The sequence below is a fragment of the Crassostrea angulata genome, chromosome 8, assembly GCF_025612915.1.
Source record: "Crassostrea angulata isolate pt1a10 chromosome 8, ASM2561291v2, whole genome shotgun sequence".
Lineage (NCBI taxonomy): Eukaryota > Metazoa > Mollusca > Bivalvia > Ostreida > Ostreidae > Magallana > Magallana angulata.
Window position 1 is genome coordinate 2,196,727 of NC_069118.1, and position 19,003 is coordinate 2,215,729.

Genomic DNA, 19,003 nt, shown 5'->3' on the forward strand with positions numbered 1-19,003 from the left:
ATAATAGTTCTTTAAGAGTCAAGTTGAACGTTCAAGCATCCGTTGGATATCGCAAGAACATACAACTTTTGCTGTTTTAAGTACAATACGATTACCTAGCTTCCCCAGAAGTACAATATTCACCGAGACTTATCATAGTATTGATCGAAAAAACAGCAAAAATTATTTTATTATATCAATCAGAAAGCAAGTAATTGGTCAATCATATGATAAAACCAATTGTTCAATGTTGCTCACATATTAACCGGTATACACTGGATAAAGACACCATGCAACTGCAAAATAAAATTATGACTAAATGAGCACTCGTATTACGTTTCGAATTGTTATTTAGCAAAACGATTGATTTGACTTTTTTCGCGCACTTAAATCCCATTATGTCCATTTGATTGATTTTTTGAAATGTAATTACTACAATTAACAATAGCCAACCAACAAAGAAAGCACCCATTTCTTAAATTGATCCAAAACTATTTATAACTACACATGAACATTTTTATTGTAAATGTACAAGCAAAGCAACAAAAACATTCACTTACAAATACACATCAATATATTTATTTCATTTCATTGTACAAATTTCCGGACAAATATGAACACATTCCTGATTCTAGTTTTGATTGCATTTTTAAATTTTATAAATAATAATTTCGTACATGTGTTGCCATCAATTTTCTCTTCTACAAACTAAAACTGGAACGGGAGAGTGATGCATGACGTAATCGCTCACACTGCCTAGGAATGTTCTGCGCAACTTGCTCTGTCCTCTACTTCCGGTGATGATCAGGGAGGCGTTCACTTCCTTTGCAATGTTTAGTATCCCCTCGCCTGGTTTCTGAGCATGCGTGCTCTTCACTGTACCCTCTAGCTACAATAGGTATACACAAAATATCAATTTTACCGACAGTAATGATATTTAGAACCATTTTGAATTTTGGATAGTTGTGTCAAACAGAAATGTGACGTAGGTCTGTCTATTTCATTGCTGAACACTACGCTAAGATGGTTCTTTGAAATTAACGAGATTTGTCTGGCTTTAAAGCTACGACCATGAAATCTGTGTATATATATTTCACTTTAAACCAGCATCATTTTAACTTAATTTGATGCAAGAAGAAAAAGAAAATTACATCCTACCGAAAGAACAAGGTCTTGTTAAAATGTTTTAAATCTTGTTGCGTCATACAACAGGTCACGTGATATTATGGTTCGTATTCTATCACTTTTCATTCACAATTATGATAATTATATTTATGGTCGAAAGTTTTTGCGAGTACCTATTATCTAAAGTATCTTACACTGCTAGGGTATTGTAACGGAATATCTACATGTATCTTACATTGCTAGGGTATTATATAAGGAATAAGGAATCATTCTTTGAGTATTATGAGGTGATAATTTTGGTCGGGGCGTGATCAAATCCAATAAAGCCCGAAGGGCTTTATGATAGATTTGATCACGGCTCGACCGAAATTATTACTTCATAATATTCAAAGAATGATTCCTTATTACTTATATTTATATAATTTTAAATCATCGTACGATTAACTGTTTAAATATGCATAAGCAAGCCCCGCTGGCGCCTCAATTTGGCTTTATGAGTTATATAGTACAAAATCAATACGTAATGTTATCATAGGCATAGACACTGGAAAATGTAAATATAACAAAATATCTACAAGTATCTTACACTGCTAGGGTACTTTAACCGAACATTTACGTGTTTCCTACACTGCAAGGGTATTGTCACCGAATATCTACATTTATCTTACACTGCTAGATCATTGTAACCGAATATCTACATGCATTCTACATTCTAAGGTATTCAATTATTGTAAACAAATAATCACATGTATCTTACACTGCTAGGGTATTGAATTGAATATCTACATGTCTTACGTTACACCGCAGGGTATTGTAACCGAATATTTGCATGTATCGTACACTGCAAAGGTATTATAACCGTATATCTACAGCGCTTGTGTATTGGAATCTCATGCGAGACTGGAAAACAGACAAGTGAGAAGTTAACAGTTTCAGAAAACTAATAATCACGTTCTCTGTGAAAAATATAAAGTATCGATTAAATTGTTAGAGCCCCGCTTAAACAGACTGTTGCCAATAAAAGTGATAAATGATAATGTAGTGTAATGGAGTACGAAAAAGCTTGTGACAGCAACAATCTGTTTCTCAAACAAAGAAACGAATTGGGTCGATATTCTCCGCTGAATACTAGTAAAAGACAGTGTCCGATTTCTGCAGAATTGAAAGAGTCTATAGCACTGTTGAGTAGACACTGTGTTCTGTTTTACTGAGGAATGGCTGATTTTTTGTTATTTTTCTTATATCTCGTTGTTGTTGTTGTTGTTGTTGTAGGGTTTGATTTACGTCCGATCAAGATACTTTCACAATTGGCCAGTACCCAAGGAAAGAGATGTGTAGGAATATGCAATAAAAACACGTTTATCAAAAAAAGCATGAACGTCGGGTGTAGAATATACTGTGCAAGCTAAGACTAAGGTTCTGTGCCGATAAATCATTAATTTACATATACTAGCACATGTATTTTAGGATGATAGTTTGCTGTATAATGTATTAAATTAAGTACTTAGTTTTGAATAGTATATGCCCATTTTTTTTCTATTTAGGATAATGTGTAGAGTGGATAAAGGGTTGCAAGGATTTCAGAGCTATTGTTATAGAGAGTCCAGCTAAAATTTGGTACTGTGTAGTTAGCTAAAATGATGCGCATTTTAATTACCATTAGAAATGTCTTATTGTATAATCATTAACAGAAAAGATACATTCTAAGATTGTTTAGTAATGTTGCAATTTGTCAAATCACTCATTTCTAATTTACAAAAACAATAGAAAGTTGTTTAAATGATATAGGTGATTAAGTTTAGCTGTCGATTGATCCCAAGCATCGTATTCCCTCATGCTGCTGTGTAACCACAAACACAAAGGACTGCGAACGATAGCATTGTCTAGCCGCCTAACTAAAAGTTATTTTCTTTAAAGTTGTCTAATTAAAGTTAATATTTTATAATAATGTAAACATTTTTGTATATTTTTATTAAATATAAATGATTTGGTCAAACAAAGCGAGATAACTTTGCATTTTGGGTTAAAATAGCTCATTTCATAATAGAAAATAAAGGAAAACGGAAATGTTTTTTAAAACATCTTTTCCCCCCGTGAAACAAAAATTCCTTTTGGTGGGTTTTAATTATTGTTATTTAGCATATTTTCACCAAAGGGTTTGTTCTTTCACGGGGGGGGGGGGGGGGGGGGGGGGGCGGGACATATGTCTACAGACCGAAATACATTCCAAAAAAAGAATTTTGCTTTGTAAATTTTCGAAAACTAATTAACAGATATGAATTAAAATGAAATTTTACTTTAATACATATCGTAAATATGTTATCATGAAGATTTTATGCACATATTTGCCGCTAAATAAAATTTTCCTCACTCATAGAGATCGATTTCAATGAAATTTTTTCAGACCCCGCGTTAGCAAAACTTTTGTTTAAAAATAAATAATTTTATTACAAATTTTGTTTTGATATAAATTGATTAGGATTTGATTATACTTTTTAGTAGAAAACTTAGTTTTTCAATATCTGACAGAAATTCCGAAATATTTGGATGTAAAATGTAGGCGAGAAACGGGCGTAAGCGTTCACAGTTCTTTGTTACCTAGGCGTGTATATTTTTTTAACGTTATAATAAATAACTGACATATTAATTGATGCATATATATCATTTGAAGATAAGATTATGAAGTTGCCCACAGCATCAATTAGCTCAACTTTAAACAGAGGATATTATTGTAAGATTTGAATTCTAGGCGCATCCAGTTTTCTTTAGATATCGGGTGTTGGTTTATTATTTTTTTCAGAAATAGAACAGCGCGTCGAAAAAGATAAAAACGTGAGTGGTTAACATTCACCGCTGTCTTGGGGACGAGATTAAAAGTTAAATACATGACGAAAAACTTAATTCACATAAAACGCGGTTATAGCGAACACGCTTATAATGAATTGACGCTTACAGCGAAGTGATTTTCATTCCCCGTGACTTTATTTTATGTTGTAAACTTGACGGATATAACGAATTACGCTTACAACGAAGTACAATTGCCCATCCCTGGGACTTCGTTATAAGCGTGTTTTACTGTAGTTTAATTCAAAAATAACCCCATCCACCTTTTTTTTTTTACAAAACTAAATGTGTTGAATGTTGATCAAGATAGATTATCAAGTACTTAGCATGTATTTATGTTGTTCATATTTCTATATAATAAAACGCATTTTATTGCTTTTAATGTAAACAAAGTATCCTATAAAATATGGTCGTTTCATGCAAATGTAACTATCGATGTCTGATGACATAAACTTTTCGATTGTATATAATACCCTCTAAACCCCATCCCCCGGACTATACACATCTAACTGTTCATCCGACATTGATCTTTTGATTTAACCTCTTATCTGGGAAATCTTGAATCAATTTCTCAAATTAAAACCATATACATAAAAAAGACCTTTCCACGAAGGGGTTTTCTCGTTGTCGTCAAAGATGGACTTGTCCAATATAATGTCTTTATTTATTAGTTGCTTATTTAATGTTTTTAAATGCCGTAGTGATCCGGCATTATCATCCATTTTATTTTCATAAACTATCGGTATATGAGGTGTATTATTATCGCGTACAGTTAACCGTTTCCTATTTAGTTTCATAAAGTTAATCTATTTTCATTTCTCTTTATTATACACATGTACTAACATTTCTATTTATCTCTAAGAGGATAAGTTCTTCTGATTTCTATGGTGGCATATCTCTGTCCCTTATGTGCAAATTATTTTTCTATTAAATATGTCGACATGCAAGATAAATATGTTGACATGCAAGATAGTTATGTCAACATGCAGCATATCTATGTTGACATGCAAGAAAATTGCTATCAAATAAATTTTTTATAATATCTCAAAAAATCTAATATTCGTCCACATGTGACATCCAAGATGCTAGATGCTACTTATTTATGTCGACATGCAACTTATTTATGTTAATATGCAAGATAAATATGTTGACATGCAACTTATTTATGTTAACTTGCAATTTCTTTATGTTGACATGCAACTTATTTATGTCGACATGCAACTTATTTATGTAGACATGCAACTTAATTAGGTTAACATGCAACATATCTATGTTGACATGCAAGAAAATTGCTTTTAAATAAATTTTTAAGATAAGATAAATTGGTGACATGCAACATATTTATGTTGACATGCAACTTAGTTATGTTGAAATGCAACTTATAAGTTGCATTTCAACATATTTATCTTACTTGTGAACATAACTAAGTTGCATGTTGACATAAATAAGTAGCATGTGAACATAACTAAACTGCATGTTAACATAAATAAGTTGCATGTCGACATAAATAAATTGCATTTAGCATATTTGATGTCACATGTTGGCGATATTTGAAATTTTTTATAATTCTCATTTGATAGCAATTTTCTTGCATGTCAACATAGTTATGTTGCATGTTGACAAAACTTTCTTGCATGTCAACATATTTATCTTGCATGTCAACATATTGGAAAGAAAAATAACTTGCACACAAGGGGCAGAGATATGCCACCATAGATCTCTTACTATCACTTTTTTTTTTCCTTTTCTCTTAATAGTGTACTAAAAGCTCATCTCTTAAATTTCAATTTCCCCTTACCTTTTAAACGAATGTTATATCAATTTCTCCTTACCTTCATAGCCCTGAGATATTTGGCGAACTCTATCAGTTCTCCCTGTATACGTTTCACCTCTTTCTGAACAAGATCTTTAAACACTTCCGGATCCATGGAAAAAGGTGCTTCAAATACACAAATTTTGTAAAACTGGGTGGACAACATAAGAAAAATCCTGTATGTCAAACAAACTTAACAAAGTTACTAGTATGTTTTTGATATTAACAAGATTAGAAATTCTGAAAGGAGAAAGCTCAGCGTGGCATTTTATTTTCAAAATTAGTACATAAAATATCAAATCAATGACAGGACAGAAGGTAAACAATGGCTGTTAGTTTGGTAGAAAGTGCCAAAAGTTTTTTTATTTATTTATTTTTTTTATATATTTTTTTTGGCGAGTAGGTCGAATACTTTGAAGCATTTGAGTTGAGATAATCAAACAGATTTGGATTGCAAAAGCAAGCTCATTAGATACTAGTAAAATGTGCAAATTGTCATTCTGGAATTTTCCGTGGCCTAATTAAAAATAATAAGTTGACCAACGTATTTTTCAGTTCCCTTTCTTTCCTAATAAACTAACATTTAACTTGATGAGTTTTAAATGAAAATCCCGAAACTTTCTTGTTATTCATATATCATTTTTAAGCAGGTAGGAAAATGAACCTTGGATTGATAAAAGGTTAAATTTAAAGATAAAACAACCACACGACGAGACATCAAACGACACGTGATATGTAGACATGACAACAGGACCACGTGACACTGGATACCGTACCTGTGGTTAGCTTTATACCTGATTGTACTTTACCTTGTTGAATGACGTCACTGACCTCTACACTGTAGACCAGAAACACGTGATCACCTGGCATGTGCAATTTCTCGGCGTAAACTAGAAATATAAATATAACTTATGTAAAAGTAAGAAGCTCCGACTTACAGCCATTTCTATAAATACATGCACTAAAGGATTCATTTCTGACGTCTTTACGTCAAACCTGTCATCAGGTGAGCAGACAAAAATAAAACACACATTTGAATGTCCCTTTAATTTGTTTGCTTTTCTGACGACAATCATTCCTGCATCATTTAATGCTTATAATAGAATTTGTTTAAAGACAAATTTAATCATTTTTCTTAAAGTTTGAAAAATTGTTGAAAACTGCTGAATAAAACAGTAACAGCGAGATAAGGTTGTTCTAAAACCCATAAAAACCGGTATTGTAAAAAAATACAATGCAGTTTAAGAATATCCATTGCAAAGAAAATTGACAAGGAATTCAAATTACGTCATTGATAGAATACAAGTCATAAATTGTAACCATTTATTTAAAAAATTAAGCAAGTCCTTGAAAGTATTCTAAGATTAATTGAATTCCCGACGAAAGTATAAGGTTGTAATAAAAGTATTTATCAAAAAATGATTTCTGCCAAATTCATTGGAAAAATTTGAAGAACTTTAATATTTAACTCCTGATGTTTTTGTGTTATTCTTTTAAAAAAAAATCTACTGAGTTCGATACTCAGTATATGGTTTCCTTCAAGATTTTTAAAAATATAAGCATAGAACATAGAAACTATTCATTTTTATTTAAGAAGTTCAAACTTTGAAAAAAAAAATACCTTGGCAACAACCACCCCCACCCCCAACCACACCCCGTCCATTAACTGGAAATGCAGAGACATCATTAATTGGAAATGCTGAAACATTTACAAGAATCTTTCGGTGGTTTACACGTTCGTTGTGTTGCTTGGTATAAACTGTTGAAACAAACTTCGCCTGTCTGTATGTCAGAGTCGCGAGTTTATCTCCTGAATCTCAACAACCGGTCTTATATTTATACACATGCCGGGGACCTTCCACAGTGGAGAGCTCTCTGTTTAGTGCGTACTTCGTCACGTAGTAATGGGGAACCCTGATACATAAAACATGCCGCGCTCTCTGAGTTCTTATATCATAAAATCAGCATCCCATTCTCCTGTTCTGCAAGCTTGCTAGTTATCTTGTTTGAAATCATCTTAGGTTCCACGTGCTATTCGTTTAAACAATGCATCAAGAATCTCTTGCCTTTCCATTAATTGTTTCGCAGTTTGAAATATAGCAAATAAAAAATAAATAAGATAAAATAAAAAAAAACATGTACAAAAATCAACATATATCTGAGTTTTTCATTCTTTAAATTTCTCTTCTTTCAAAATATTATGTTTTCTTTTACTTTTCAAAATCTTTCATGTGCATATAACATTTATTGATTGCCTTTACGCTGAATTGCGAGTGCCTTTATCGTAATTTTTTTTAAAGCCTCGCTGATTGACGTGACTGCACAAAAGAACGCCAAAAACGTGAAAATAATGTTACCGCTAAATCACGCTACTTGATTACGTGTTTATGTTTCTTGAAAGCTATATATTCTGGTTTGTCAGACACATAACGCGAGCTCCTTCCTATACTAACACGTAAGACAGCTCTCTGGGTATGCCTATATCTTGGTAATTAGCTCTGGTTGCGTGTCTGGTGCACGTGATGTTACGTGTTCAGCAGATTTAGACCTACTGGACTTGTGGGTTATGTATAGGTATAAACACACGGTAATTACGACACGCTGTAACGATGTTATTGTAAGAGGTACGGCTGTAACAATGTTATTGTAAGACGTACGGCTTCTCTTGGTCGCGCTGATGACCCAACAGAGATATATGCAGGCATGTAGCATGGTTTTTGAAAGTTGGGGGAGGGGTCAGACTCATCCAAAATATCTTGACAAGCAAAAAAAACCCACCAACTTTCCAAAAAAGGGCCTCCCTGCCCCCCCCCCCCCCCCCCCCTATGCTAAGTGCCTGATATGCCGGGTAATAAATTGTGTCCGTGGGGAGGAATTTCTTTCTGTTACATCCTTATCGTTTTCACTTACTATAGTTTAAAGAAATAAAAATGATGAAAGATATTGTGTTGAAAGTTAAAAAAAAAAAACGGAAAGAGGTTTTTGGGAGAACAAACAAAACGCGATTTTTTTAAAGGTAGGGGGGTATGTGGTATCAAACAAGAGGTTTTTTGGGAGAACAAACAAAACGCGATTTTTTTAAAGGTAGGGGGGTATGTGGTATCAAACAAGAGGTTTTTGGGAGAACAAACAAAACGCGATTTTTTTAAAGGTAGGGGGGTATGTGGTATCAAACAAGAGGTTTTTTGGGAGAACAAACAAAACGCGATTTTTTTAAAGGGGGGGGGGTATATGGTATCAAACAAGTCGGCGACTGTATATTTATTTTACTTAACTTTTTTATTTTTGCTATCTATTTTCAGCGTTTCCTAGCCTTGATCAAAGAACCCATCCTGGGTGTGTAGGTGATTGGTCTGTGAGTGTTTCAGGTGGTTTTGACGTTTTCTATTTCATTTTGTTTGCGCTATGTCAAAACCTCTGATCAGTTTAATCATCGTGGTTTCATTGATATTCTTGTGCATCGATTTCGTTGTTGATTTTGTAAAACACTGTTCTAAGAAAACGTCAGATTGTGGCCACTGAGCATACCAATACAATGTTTAATTTGGCATTGCACTTCAATGAACATTTAATTTCGTGGATCAAATCACCAACAAAATTCAGGGAAATTGGTTTTCAGTGAACAATGATGAGACCACAGAATCTCGAACTTCCCATGCAGCAGAATGTTTTCCGTCATAATGATGGCGTATGAAAGTGGTACTATTCCAGACCCTTCTATCACCTATGCTTTATCTGACACCCCCCCCCACCCCCCAATCAGTTGTACTACATTGTATGTAATACTCATCCATCAGTTGTAATATTCTCAGCTTATAGCTGCAGAACTGAACTGTAGCTGAACGAGAAAATATTGGATTAACAAGCCATTCCACTAGAATTCCGCAAATGCTTGAAAATCTTTGAGTTTTATGGCGCCCAAAGTTTGCGCTAGTTTTGGACTTCCAAATAGACTCAGTAGAAATTTCCCTGAATTCAAGTTCTAGGCAAATATGTTCGTACGTACCGTCTGTCAATCTGGGTTTTTTTCTGTAGAGCTACAGCTTTGATTTTGTATTTGATAGTATTTTATTGTATATATATAATATACATATACAAATGGTTAGGGCACAATTTCATACAACAAGCCACAGCTCTGCAGCTGCTACATTGTATGTCACGCGGTCCAACATATCGCAAAATCAATGCTAAAAATAACATTTCGAAATAGTTTTGTCGAAGCCAAACATGTTAGATAATCTTCTGTCGTTTTTAATTTTCTTTGTTTCCTGATACTTGAAATGTTAATTAAGCGAACTTCCCGGAAAGCCGCTGATTCTTGGGTTAGCAGTGAAGTTTATTTTACTGTTCGCGATTACCTATCTGTATTATCTCAAGGAAGACACGAGCGGGTTTCCTCCGTCAGATAAATCTCTTTAAAGTCATCTTCATTTTGGAATATGCAGATTGACTTATAGATAAGACGCAAAAATACGTTTTTTACAATCTAGAGCGTGGAAGATTTGGCGAATTTGCAGAGAACAATACTTTTTGTTCCATGCATTTCTGGCAGATTCTGTCCGTAATGTTTTAATACGAAATAAATAGAATGAGGAAGTTTAGGTTGGGGAGGGGCTAGCATATATTTAATACAATGGTCATATGCAATTTTTCGTTCAGAATGATTGTTATGTGGCGCGGACCTCTACACAATTTTTGATTGATGAATCCGCTACGTAAATGGGTTCTTTATAAAATTGCGACAATGTTTACTTTAATTGATTGAATGCATAAAATGTATTCAAAATATGTTTTTTAAAAGCAAAATGTTACCTGCTAGGAACAAAAATGAAATATTTCAGACTTAGTCATTAGCATTGTAAACTTTGAATCCAACCCTTCAAAAATACTCACACAGTGTTGAAACGCGAGTCAACTCGGGTCAAGGCTCAGTTATAAGTAGAGTTTGTATTCATAAGAGGCAAACATTTTTTTTAAGTTTTCAAATACATGTACTGAATAGCGGGAACATTTTTATAAGAATAATTAAGACATTATCATTACAGATACAAGTAACAACTGACACGTGATCAGCAACGTAACTTTATTGGTCAAACAATAAATCACCTCACAAATAGTCAACCCCCTTAAGATGTCTCACTACTTTGTTTTCCTTATTTGTTTCGCAAATGCAGCGGAAATGTAAGAAGCACTTTTAACTCTAGCGTATACCTCGATGTCACCGCGATGTCTCGGTTTTCTAGTCTCCGCGTCCCCTCAATGTCTGTAACATCTTACTGCCGTCTTACGCTGGCTTACAATTGATTGCGGATTACTGGGCTCCGCCGTGTTTGGTCCTATATTTATTATTCATAAAAAGACCATTCCTTCGCATATTCCTCTGAGCTTACCCTATACAGAGATCTGCTAATTTCTCTCGAGAACATGGAGTATTAAGGGTGAAATGCTTTCATATGATCGTAATGATGGCCCCATCAAAAAGGGGGTATTGGAATTCCGAAATGAATTAGATAGGGCATTTATCAAGTAGCTCATAAAACCTGTTTTAATATATTCACAAGAAAGTAGGATATTAGTAATAAATAATGCATGGCTGAATAATTGGCGAAAAACTAATGTTGTTTATTTGGGGTTTTTTAAATCAGAAATTGAATAGCTAGACTTAAATCTAATATCTATATATAATATGAATTAAGTCTGATACGCTCCTAATTTTAAGTATTTGATTCAATTTAGAAGTAGTTTTATATATATATATATATATATATATATATATATATATATATATATATATATATATATATATATATATATATATATATATATATATATATATATATATATATATATATATAATCTGTTCTGTATCTGATTGGTTCGATCCAAATACACACTCAAATCAGATGTATCATATGAGGATGCTGTCATTTACCGGGTGTGTAGATTTAATAGGATAAAAGGTTTCATATGTCTCTTAAATGTGTTTAGATAAATCACCTTGTATATTCGACGCGTGCAATTAGATTCTATATTCTAGTACCAACCCACGTGGATTCGCGATCTGTTTATGGTTATTCGATGTGTATGATTTGATTAATACAGACTGGATCCGTTGCAAACATCGTTAGACGTGGCTTTGGTATAAAGTATCGATGTATATATGACTATAATGTATATAAGCATCGCGCTTATAGCTCATAATCCACAATTTAATTCACAGCTGCAGAAAATCGATAGTTCCGATGAGGTACCTTCGTCACGTGGGGGTATACTAACAAGTGATAAAGTATGACTTTCATACTGAAATGAAAGCTTGTCTTGAGATTCCATAAATATTTCTCCTGGCAGAATCGTCAACCAACATTGTTATCAACAGCCTCCTCTTCATCGATTTTCTAACACTGCCCTGCTCTCAAACATGGAAACAAAGAGAAGGGGGAAAAGTGCGCAACATGGAAGCTATCATTATTTGGTTTATTTATTGAGAACATCAAAATTCAACCAAAGCTATTTCATTATCTAGCTGGGAAGAATTTAAGCCTTTTTCGCTCGCGTGCTGCTAAATGGCCTTTTAATTTGTATCATTCACACACTATTGGTCGGGCGGGATGTTCCGTGTTCTTAGATTTCTCGGGGTTAATGCCCCGTGTTGGTTTTATTGAGTGGTTTATTGAGTGGCTTCCTGATTCTATATTGCGGTTGTTTAAATAGTAAATAACATTAGCTAACGCAATTATAAAAGTTATAAGAGAGAGAACAAATTTTTGATTATTTTCTAGTATACCCTCGTTTAAAGTACAGCATTTAGAATTTCGTTTTAAATATGACTATAAAAAATTCAAACATATTGTCAAATGTTGCATTCTTTAACGTATATCATATGTCTACTACAATTCTGTAATACCTTATATCCATAGTAACGCAAGTAGTGTATATTTATGCATGGGTTCTATTTATAAAGTGTTTCAAAAAGTACTCACATTTGACGGCATTTTTCGCGTGCTCGCTCCCGTCGTACGCTATGACGACGTTTTTGGACAGCCTGGACTCCGGAGTTTCCTCTGCCATGTTTCCCGTACTCTCCGTGGTACAAGCTGTAATCACATTCACCAGAAGTCTGTCCGGTTCCTGGAAGCACTGTATTCGGGGCGTACTAACGACAGCCTTGATCCACTAGCCGTGTACGCGCGCAGTAAGGCGGCGTGGAACTGCCATTTTCTGGCAGAATCCGGAGATCAATAGTGACGTATCAACAAATCGGCTCCTCCCGGGTACCCTCCCCCTCTCTGTGTCCCGGTCCGCTGTACCCCATCGATCCCCGGCGACTATATAACCTGACACGGGATTGTCTACCGTGATCTAATGTGATTATGTAACACCTGTAATTCCATCACTGGATGATCGAAACATGGAAACAAAAGTGTAGCGTAATTGTGGTCTCTCTCTCTCTCTCTCTCTCTCTCTCCAAATCTTTTCTTTATAAAAAAAAAATAACAATTTCATTTCTTTTAAAGGAAGGTGTGCTGACCAGCTGATTTCATTTAGCTTTTACGGGTGCATATAGATTGATACAGCTGTATCTACTAAATAAACATACTTTTAAGTGTGAGTAAATGTAGACCAGGAGAAACGAGTGGATGTATGTAGATACATGTAATGGCCATATTACGAAACTGACAGACATGCACACCGTCTCATTAACTAAAAGAACAAGCTGAAGGCCTGTCAAATTCCTGCATTCAAAATATATATAACAAATGGAAGCCATTAAAGTCTTATTCTTTGAGTGTCTATCGGTGGTTTTCATATAACAATTCATACCTGCATTTTCGACGTCAACGATTTGGGTTATATTTATTATTGCAAAACATTCTTACGTGTAAGGTTATATTGATAAAAGATGTAAATATCAAAAAGAAATTTTCTTGATATTAATAAAAAACACAAAAACTTCAAAGATTCAAAAGCGCGTAATTCCTTACACGGGTACCAAAACACATATTAATGAAGATGTGATATTTGACAATATCAATGAATGTTTTTTTTGGATTAAAAGATCATTGTTTGCGACTCTATTTTAATAAATCAGTAATACGAATAATTGAATTTTTCCTTTAAAAAAAGTGCTCTTATTATGTCTACAAAACAAGGGGATCGGAAATATAGTATGCGTCATAAAATTATAGATTATGGATTAAATTAAGTAATCCCAGCGTGAAAAGGTAAATGAAAGAAATTGCGCATTCTTATATAGTTGTATAGATATATTTGATGTATTTAAAATTCACTAATTAACAATACACGGAGTGAGAAATGGTGGATGGGGATGTTAAACGCCCCCATTCTTTGATTAACAGTACGACCTTTACACGTAGGAAGCTCAGTCTGACACCAGCTTTAATTTGGTCTCGTCGTTGTGACCTTTAAAGGTTGTCTAAACACCTTTCTGGTAGATAAATTTTATATTTCTAAGTATATGAACAGTGAGAAATCATAGCACATGCACAGGTGCACAGTAGGGGGAAAGTAATGCATCGTAAACTTCTTGTTTTGATTTGATTTAAACATATGTTATTATGCAAATATATATTTACATAAATGAATTAGGCAGCATGCAATGCCTGTGTAACTTTGTAAGCCTTCTCCGTGTTGCTGAACGATCTCTTGATATATATGAGAAATTTTGATGCCAGTGGACATCTAAACTGTTGGATGAGATCAATCAGAAAACATCATTATGTGCAATAAATGGATAACAGACAGTATGATTTAACAAAAGACCATTTTTCTGTAGTTAACTTGTTAAAGAGGCATAATTTTGGTCAAATTCTTTTTTCCTGATTTATTATTTACAATGCCGTAGGAATACATTTCTAATGGTCAAATGAACTTTGAGTGTCAGAATTGAGAATTGAGAGCTCTGTAACTCGCTTATGACTCAAGGAATGACGGTCGGACTTTGGTTGCCTATTATAAATGCCTTGTGTAAACATTAAAATCGGAAAAATAATTTCCATCAAAATCTTGAACATGCCCCTTTGAATAACATACACCTAATGCTTACATTTTCACTCCAGACACGTCCTTGTGTAGTTACTCAGAAAATTGCAAAAATAATCATCCCGCGAGGCGGATTTGAACCACCGACCTAAGGATATCTACGTCAATATACCGCTACAGTCCTCCGCTCTACCAACTGAGCTATCACGGGATAAGAATTTTGATTTTAATTTTCTTTATATCCTTGCAATAAAAGTAAATAATTTTTCTGAACTTAAAACGTTTGCTTGATGCCTTTTTTACGATGACTTCTTTTATGTTTCTATGATATAATCACCATTCCTGGAAAAAGCTCCGCTAAAATCGATAATACAACAGTTGATTAAAATTAGGTCACATGATCAAAACATGGCGTCTAAGGAAGTTCCACGTCCAAAAGAATATGCTGAAACAGGATTTTCAACTGTTCAGCCGACGCTCAAGCAACACTTAGATAACGCAACTGCTGCCTTATTGTTTAAAAATTTTGATGCATGTATTGAACATTGTGAAAACGGGTTAAGTCAAGTTAAATTATGCACAGATCGTGAGAATTTCAGGTACATAACGTTATCCCTCCCCATTTTGAATTGTTGGCAGAAAACACATCAGTTTGTTCTTTTATAAGTATATAGGCACATTTTTGTCACAGATAAAAAGTCACTTCGACACTTATGAAGAGTAATATATGTATGCTAATCGTTGATATGTAATGACCCAAGTACTGTACTTGCTGTTTTGTCAGCGCTAAAATGACATTTCTTGTTTCAAATTCTACAGTTCCAAGGAGTTCACAGAACAGCTGTGTGTCCTCGCTGTGCAGGCCCACGCTGAGAGGAACACATGGCAAGAAGTGCTGCCGTTTGTACAGAAGGTGTATGGGGATATAGAACATTCCCCAGCAGCTATTGTCCAGTTATGGTGGGTGGAACAAGCTGTGTGCTACATGTATGGTGGCATACCAGTGTACATAAAGATAATTTTGGTCTCCGATATTAGATACAGAAGACTGTCAAACTACATTGTTTACAAGTAATCTCATCAGAGATTTAGCTTGACTTAATTTGACATACAATATATCTTGATAATGACATAAAATGTTCTATGTAACAGAATCTCAGGACAGGTATGAACATGGTCAAGGTGTTGGTCCATTCATTAAGTGCGCTGAATCTCAGTTAAGATTATAAATACAAGTACAGTAAATCAATAAATCAGAATTTTTATTTGTTTTTAATTGGAAACATTCTTTAACAATTAATATTTTTGATAATATACCCAGAAAAATATTACATTTTATATTTTCACAAGATGTCTATACATGTAATATGTAACTCTCTCTCTCTCTCTCTCAGTAACATTATTGTCTTTAATTTACATGGTTATACTCATATCAATGACATTGAAATATTGATGTAGATGTAATCATTATTACAGCTTACTGCTTTTTGCAAAACTTCAAGATTACCCACAATGCCAGGCCCTTGCCAATATCTGGCTCCGTAACCGTGACAACTATACAGACGCAGAGTATCCGCACATTGTAGATATCTATGTGCAGCGTGTGATGTTTCCATGGAAACTGCACAGTTTAGTTCCAGCTTTTCTAGACACCTGTCTCGGTTTGGATGCTACCCAGAGGCAGCTTATGATGCAGGTTTGTATCACAAATATGTAACCTGTATGACATTCCTTTTAAATGGCTTACATACTGTTTGTTACTATAGATTTTGGAATTGAGACTTAAGAGAGTTTAGATTATTACTTAGTTTATCAACTATTATCAAATCTACTGTGCTTTGATTAGAGAAGGGGTTCAAGGTTTTATCATTTTTAAAAAAAAAAAAACTTTTATAAAACTTTTATTTTCAAATTTTATCAAACAGAAGAAATGAAGTATTAAGAATTTTGACATATTTAGTTATGAAATTTAATCAATTTTTAACTAAAAATCTGCTAATTTTGAAAGATGCTTGAATGTTAAAGGGGCATGGTCACGATTTTGGTCAAAAATTATTTTTTCGATTTTAATGTATATAATGCTTCAGTAAGGCATTTTTATTTGGCAACCAAAATTTGAGTGTCATTTGTTGAGTTATAAGCGAGTTTCAGAGCTTACAATTCCTCGCTATGTAAACAAAGCTTTTGTTTACATTTTGAATGTTGAGGTGAAAATTCCAGTTTTAGACCTACATTGAATGTGTTTATGGTTACGCACTGTTTATTTATGCTTAAAAAGAATAAGAATATAGACAAATCATCTTGAAAAAGATTTTTTACTGGTATATTGAACCTATGTAAACAAAAACAGGGCACAAGCCTTGTTTACATGACGAAGAATTGTGAGCCCTGTATCTTGCTTAAAACTCATCGACGGGCACCCAAATTTCATTTGATTATTAGAAATGCATTCATAAAGCATTGTAAATAATAAAAACAGAAAAATAAAATTTGACCAAAATCGTGACCATGCCCCTTTAAAAAACAAGAAGTATTTTCTCTACTTGTTGGGTAGATCAATATTATTATTATAATATTAAGTTGCATGTATCTTAAGGATTATGCTGTGGTCATAGAGAAAGAAATAAAGACTAGCACTAACGAAGACGATGATAAGTCACCTTTACCTGTAAAGAGACTACCCATTTCAGAGTCCGATGAAGGTATGTGTATGTCATTTGGTTTATTATTATCTGTATTAATATGAACTAAAAAACTCCGTAATTAATTTGAATTATTTGTAAAAGTTTATATCAATTAGTCTTTGCTTACAATATGTATGTACATACAATATGTATATCCGACAACAAAGGTATCATAAAGAAGTTTATAAAGCAAAGTTTTGGATTTTGATTGTTCAGAGGTATAGAGAATGCTTGCATTTACAACAATCTCCTTTGCCTTCGATTTTTAAAGGCAAGAAGGCAAACTATTGAAATTTTTACAGAAAACAAAGCCTTAAGAGGAAAAAAAATATAAAAATCAGGGGAAGGCGTGTCTGCTGTTCAGTGTTGTATAATTTAATGAAGACAGTAAAACTTGTTCTTGAAGCAGTTAATGTTTGAATACTTGTACTGTTAATTTAATTAAATTGATAGGTGAGTCAGAGGGAGTGTGGGCCTACATCAGACGCCTGAGTGCCCTGTTGTTCCGGAGGATACAGCCCTACAATCTCACGGCCATTCTCTCTGTAGCCTTCATCATTCTGGCATTCCTGTCGCTTCGATTTAACAAGGGTATATTTACTTTCCCTTTATCACCTCTTCATTTCTGTCCCTCTTTTACTAACACCTATATCATAATGAAATTTGATATTTCTTAACTTTAGTTGCTGATCGAGCAGGGAAGGGATGTATAGACCCACTCTGTAATTTTTCTCTAGTCATAATCAACGTAAAAACTTTAAAAAGTTCTGATCACACCCCCCTCCAAACATACATTGTATATTATTTAGATCAGATCTTTATCAAGTTTTGTATTGGTATATTATATTTTATATTCATAAATCATTTTAGGTCCTCTTTCCAGGATTCAAAGTACAGTCCTATTGCTGTGGCAACGAATAATATGAGGACGTCTGTAGTGAAGCCGGTTAGCCAGATATGTAGTGGTAGTATTAAAGACAGTTATCCAGACAAAGACAGATTTACTCAACTTCAATTCCAAGAAAGAGTATCCAGTTTCTTCAAAGCTCTTCAAAGCCATGAGACAATCATGAAATATTGAGTCATCAAGGAGAATAGCTAACTTATTTGAGAGGCCAAGATGTTCAAGTGGAAATGACAGTTGTGAAGAAGCTGTCAAGGAATCAGTATTTTTAGTTTTTGATAAAATTGTGCAATAAAGAATTTCCAAACACCATCTAATTGTATGGCAAGCCTTTTACTGTAGCTTGAAAACCATCTAATGTATGGCTAGCCTTTTACTGTATCTTGAAAAGTATTGTTTCCTGCTTAATATATGCTTTTCAATAAATTAAGGTATTAAAATGGTCTAGATTGTGAATTTTGTATTGTAATTTTTTATCCTTATAAATCAATTAAATGTATTTGGATACCATTAATGTTAATTTAAAACAATGAAATGACAAGGTCAGAACATTTCACTGTGCTGAAATATTTTAAGAGATATCTTTATGTGGGATAAAACTGAAAATAAAAATATTCAATGATTAGGTATTAACAAGATACTAAGTAGTTACTG

At 33.7% G+C, this 19,003-nt stretch overlaps 2 protein-coding genes and 1 non-coding gene across 5 annotated transcripts; 1 reads left to right on the top strand and 2 right to left on the bottom strand.

Annotated features, from left to right (window-relative positions):
• Positions 1 to 473: 473 nt before the first annotated feature.
• Positions 474 to 13,076, bottom strand: LOC128157887 (universal stress protein in QAH/OAS sulfhydrylase 3'region-like). 2 transcript variants are annotated; one of them, XM_052820548.1, is made up of 4 exons: positions 12,742 to 13,076; positions 6,556 to 6,651; positions 5,781 to 5,887; positions 474 to 868 (listed from the first exon to the last, which is right to left on the bottom strand). In XM_052820548.1, exons 1-4 carry the CDS (start codon positions 12,827 to 12,829, stop codon positions 668 to 670), a joined length of 492 nt encoding a protein of 163 aa, XP_052676508.1. In that variant the 5' UTR covers positions 12,830 to 13,076; the 3' UTR covers positions 474 to 667. The 2 variants fall into 2 exon arrangements, with proteins under 2 accessions (XP_052676508.1, XP_052676509.1); XM_052820549.1 differs by having other exon boundaries at positions 6,571 to 6,651; positions 12,742 to 13,071.
• A 1,805-nt stretch (positions 13,077 to 14,881) lies between these two features.
• Trnay-gua (transfer RNA tyrosine (anticodon GUA)) lies at positions 14,882 to 14,972 on the bottom strand. The gene is given in 2 exon segments: positions 14,882 to 14,917; positions 14,936 to 14,972. It is a non-coding gene; the product is annotated as a tRNA-Tyr (tRNA).
• Positions 14,973 to 15,143: 171 nt separating this feature from the next.
• On the top strand, positions 15,144 to 18,794 carry LOC128159830 (peroxisome assembly protein 26-like). Of its 2 annotated transcripts, none has more exons than XM_052823024.1 (6): positions 15,144 to 15,360; positions 15,581 to 15,721; positions 16,238 to 16,457; positions 17,358 to 17,463; positions 17,899 to 18,036; positions 18,316 to 18,794. In XM_052823024.1, the coding sequence occupies exons 1-6, from the start codon at positions 15,170 to 15,172 to the stop codon at positions 18,369 to 18,371; spliced, it is 852 nt and encodes a 283-aa protein (XP_052678984.1). In that variant the 5' UTR covers positions 15,144 to 15,169; the 3' UTR covers positions 18,372 to 18,794. The 2 variants fall into 2 exon arrangements, with proteins under 2 accessions (XP_052678984.1, XP_052678985.1); XM_052823025.1 differs by having other exon boundaries at positions 18,329 to 18,794.
• Positions 18,795 to 19,003: the final 209 nt, after the last annotated feature.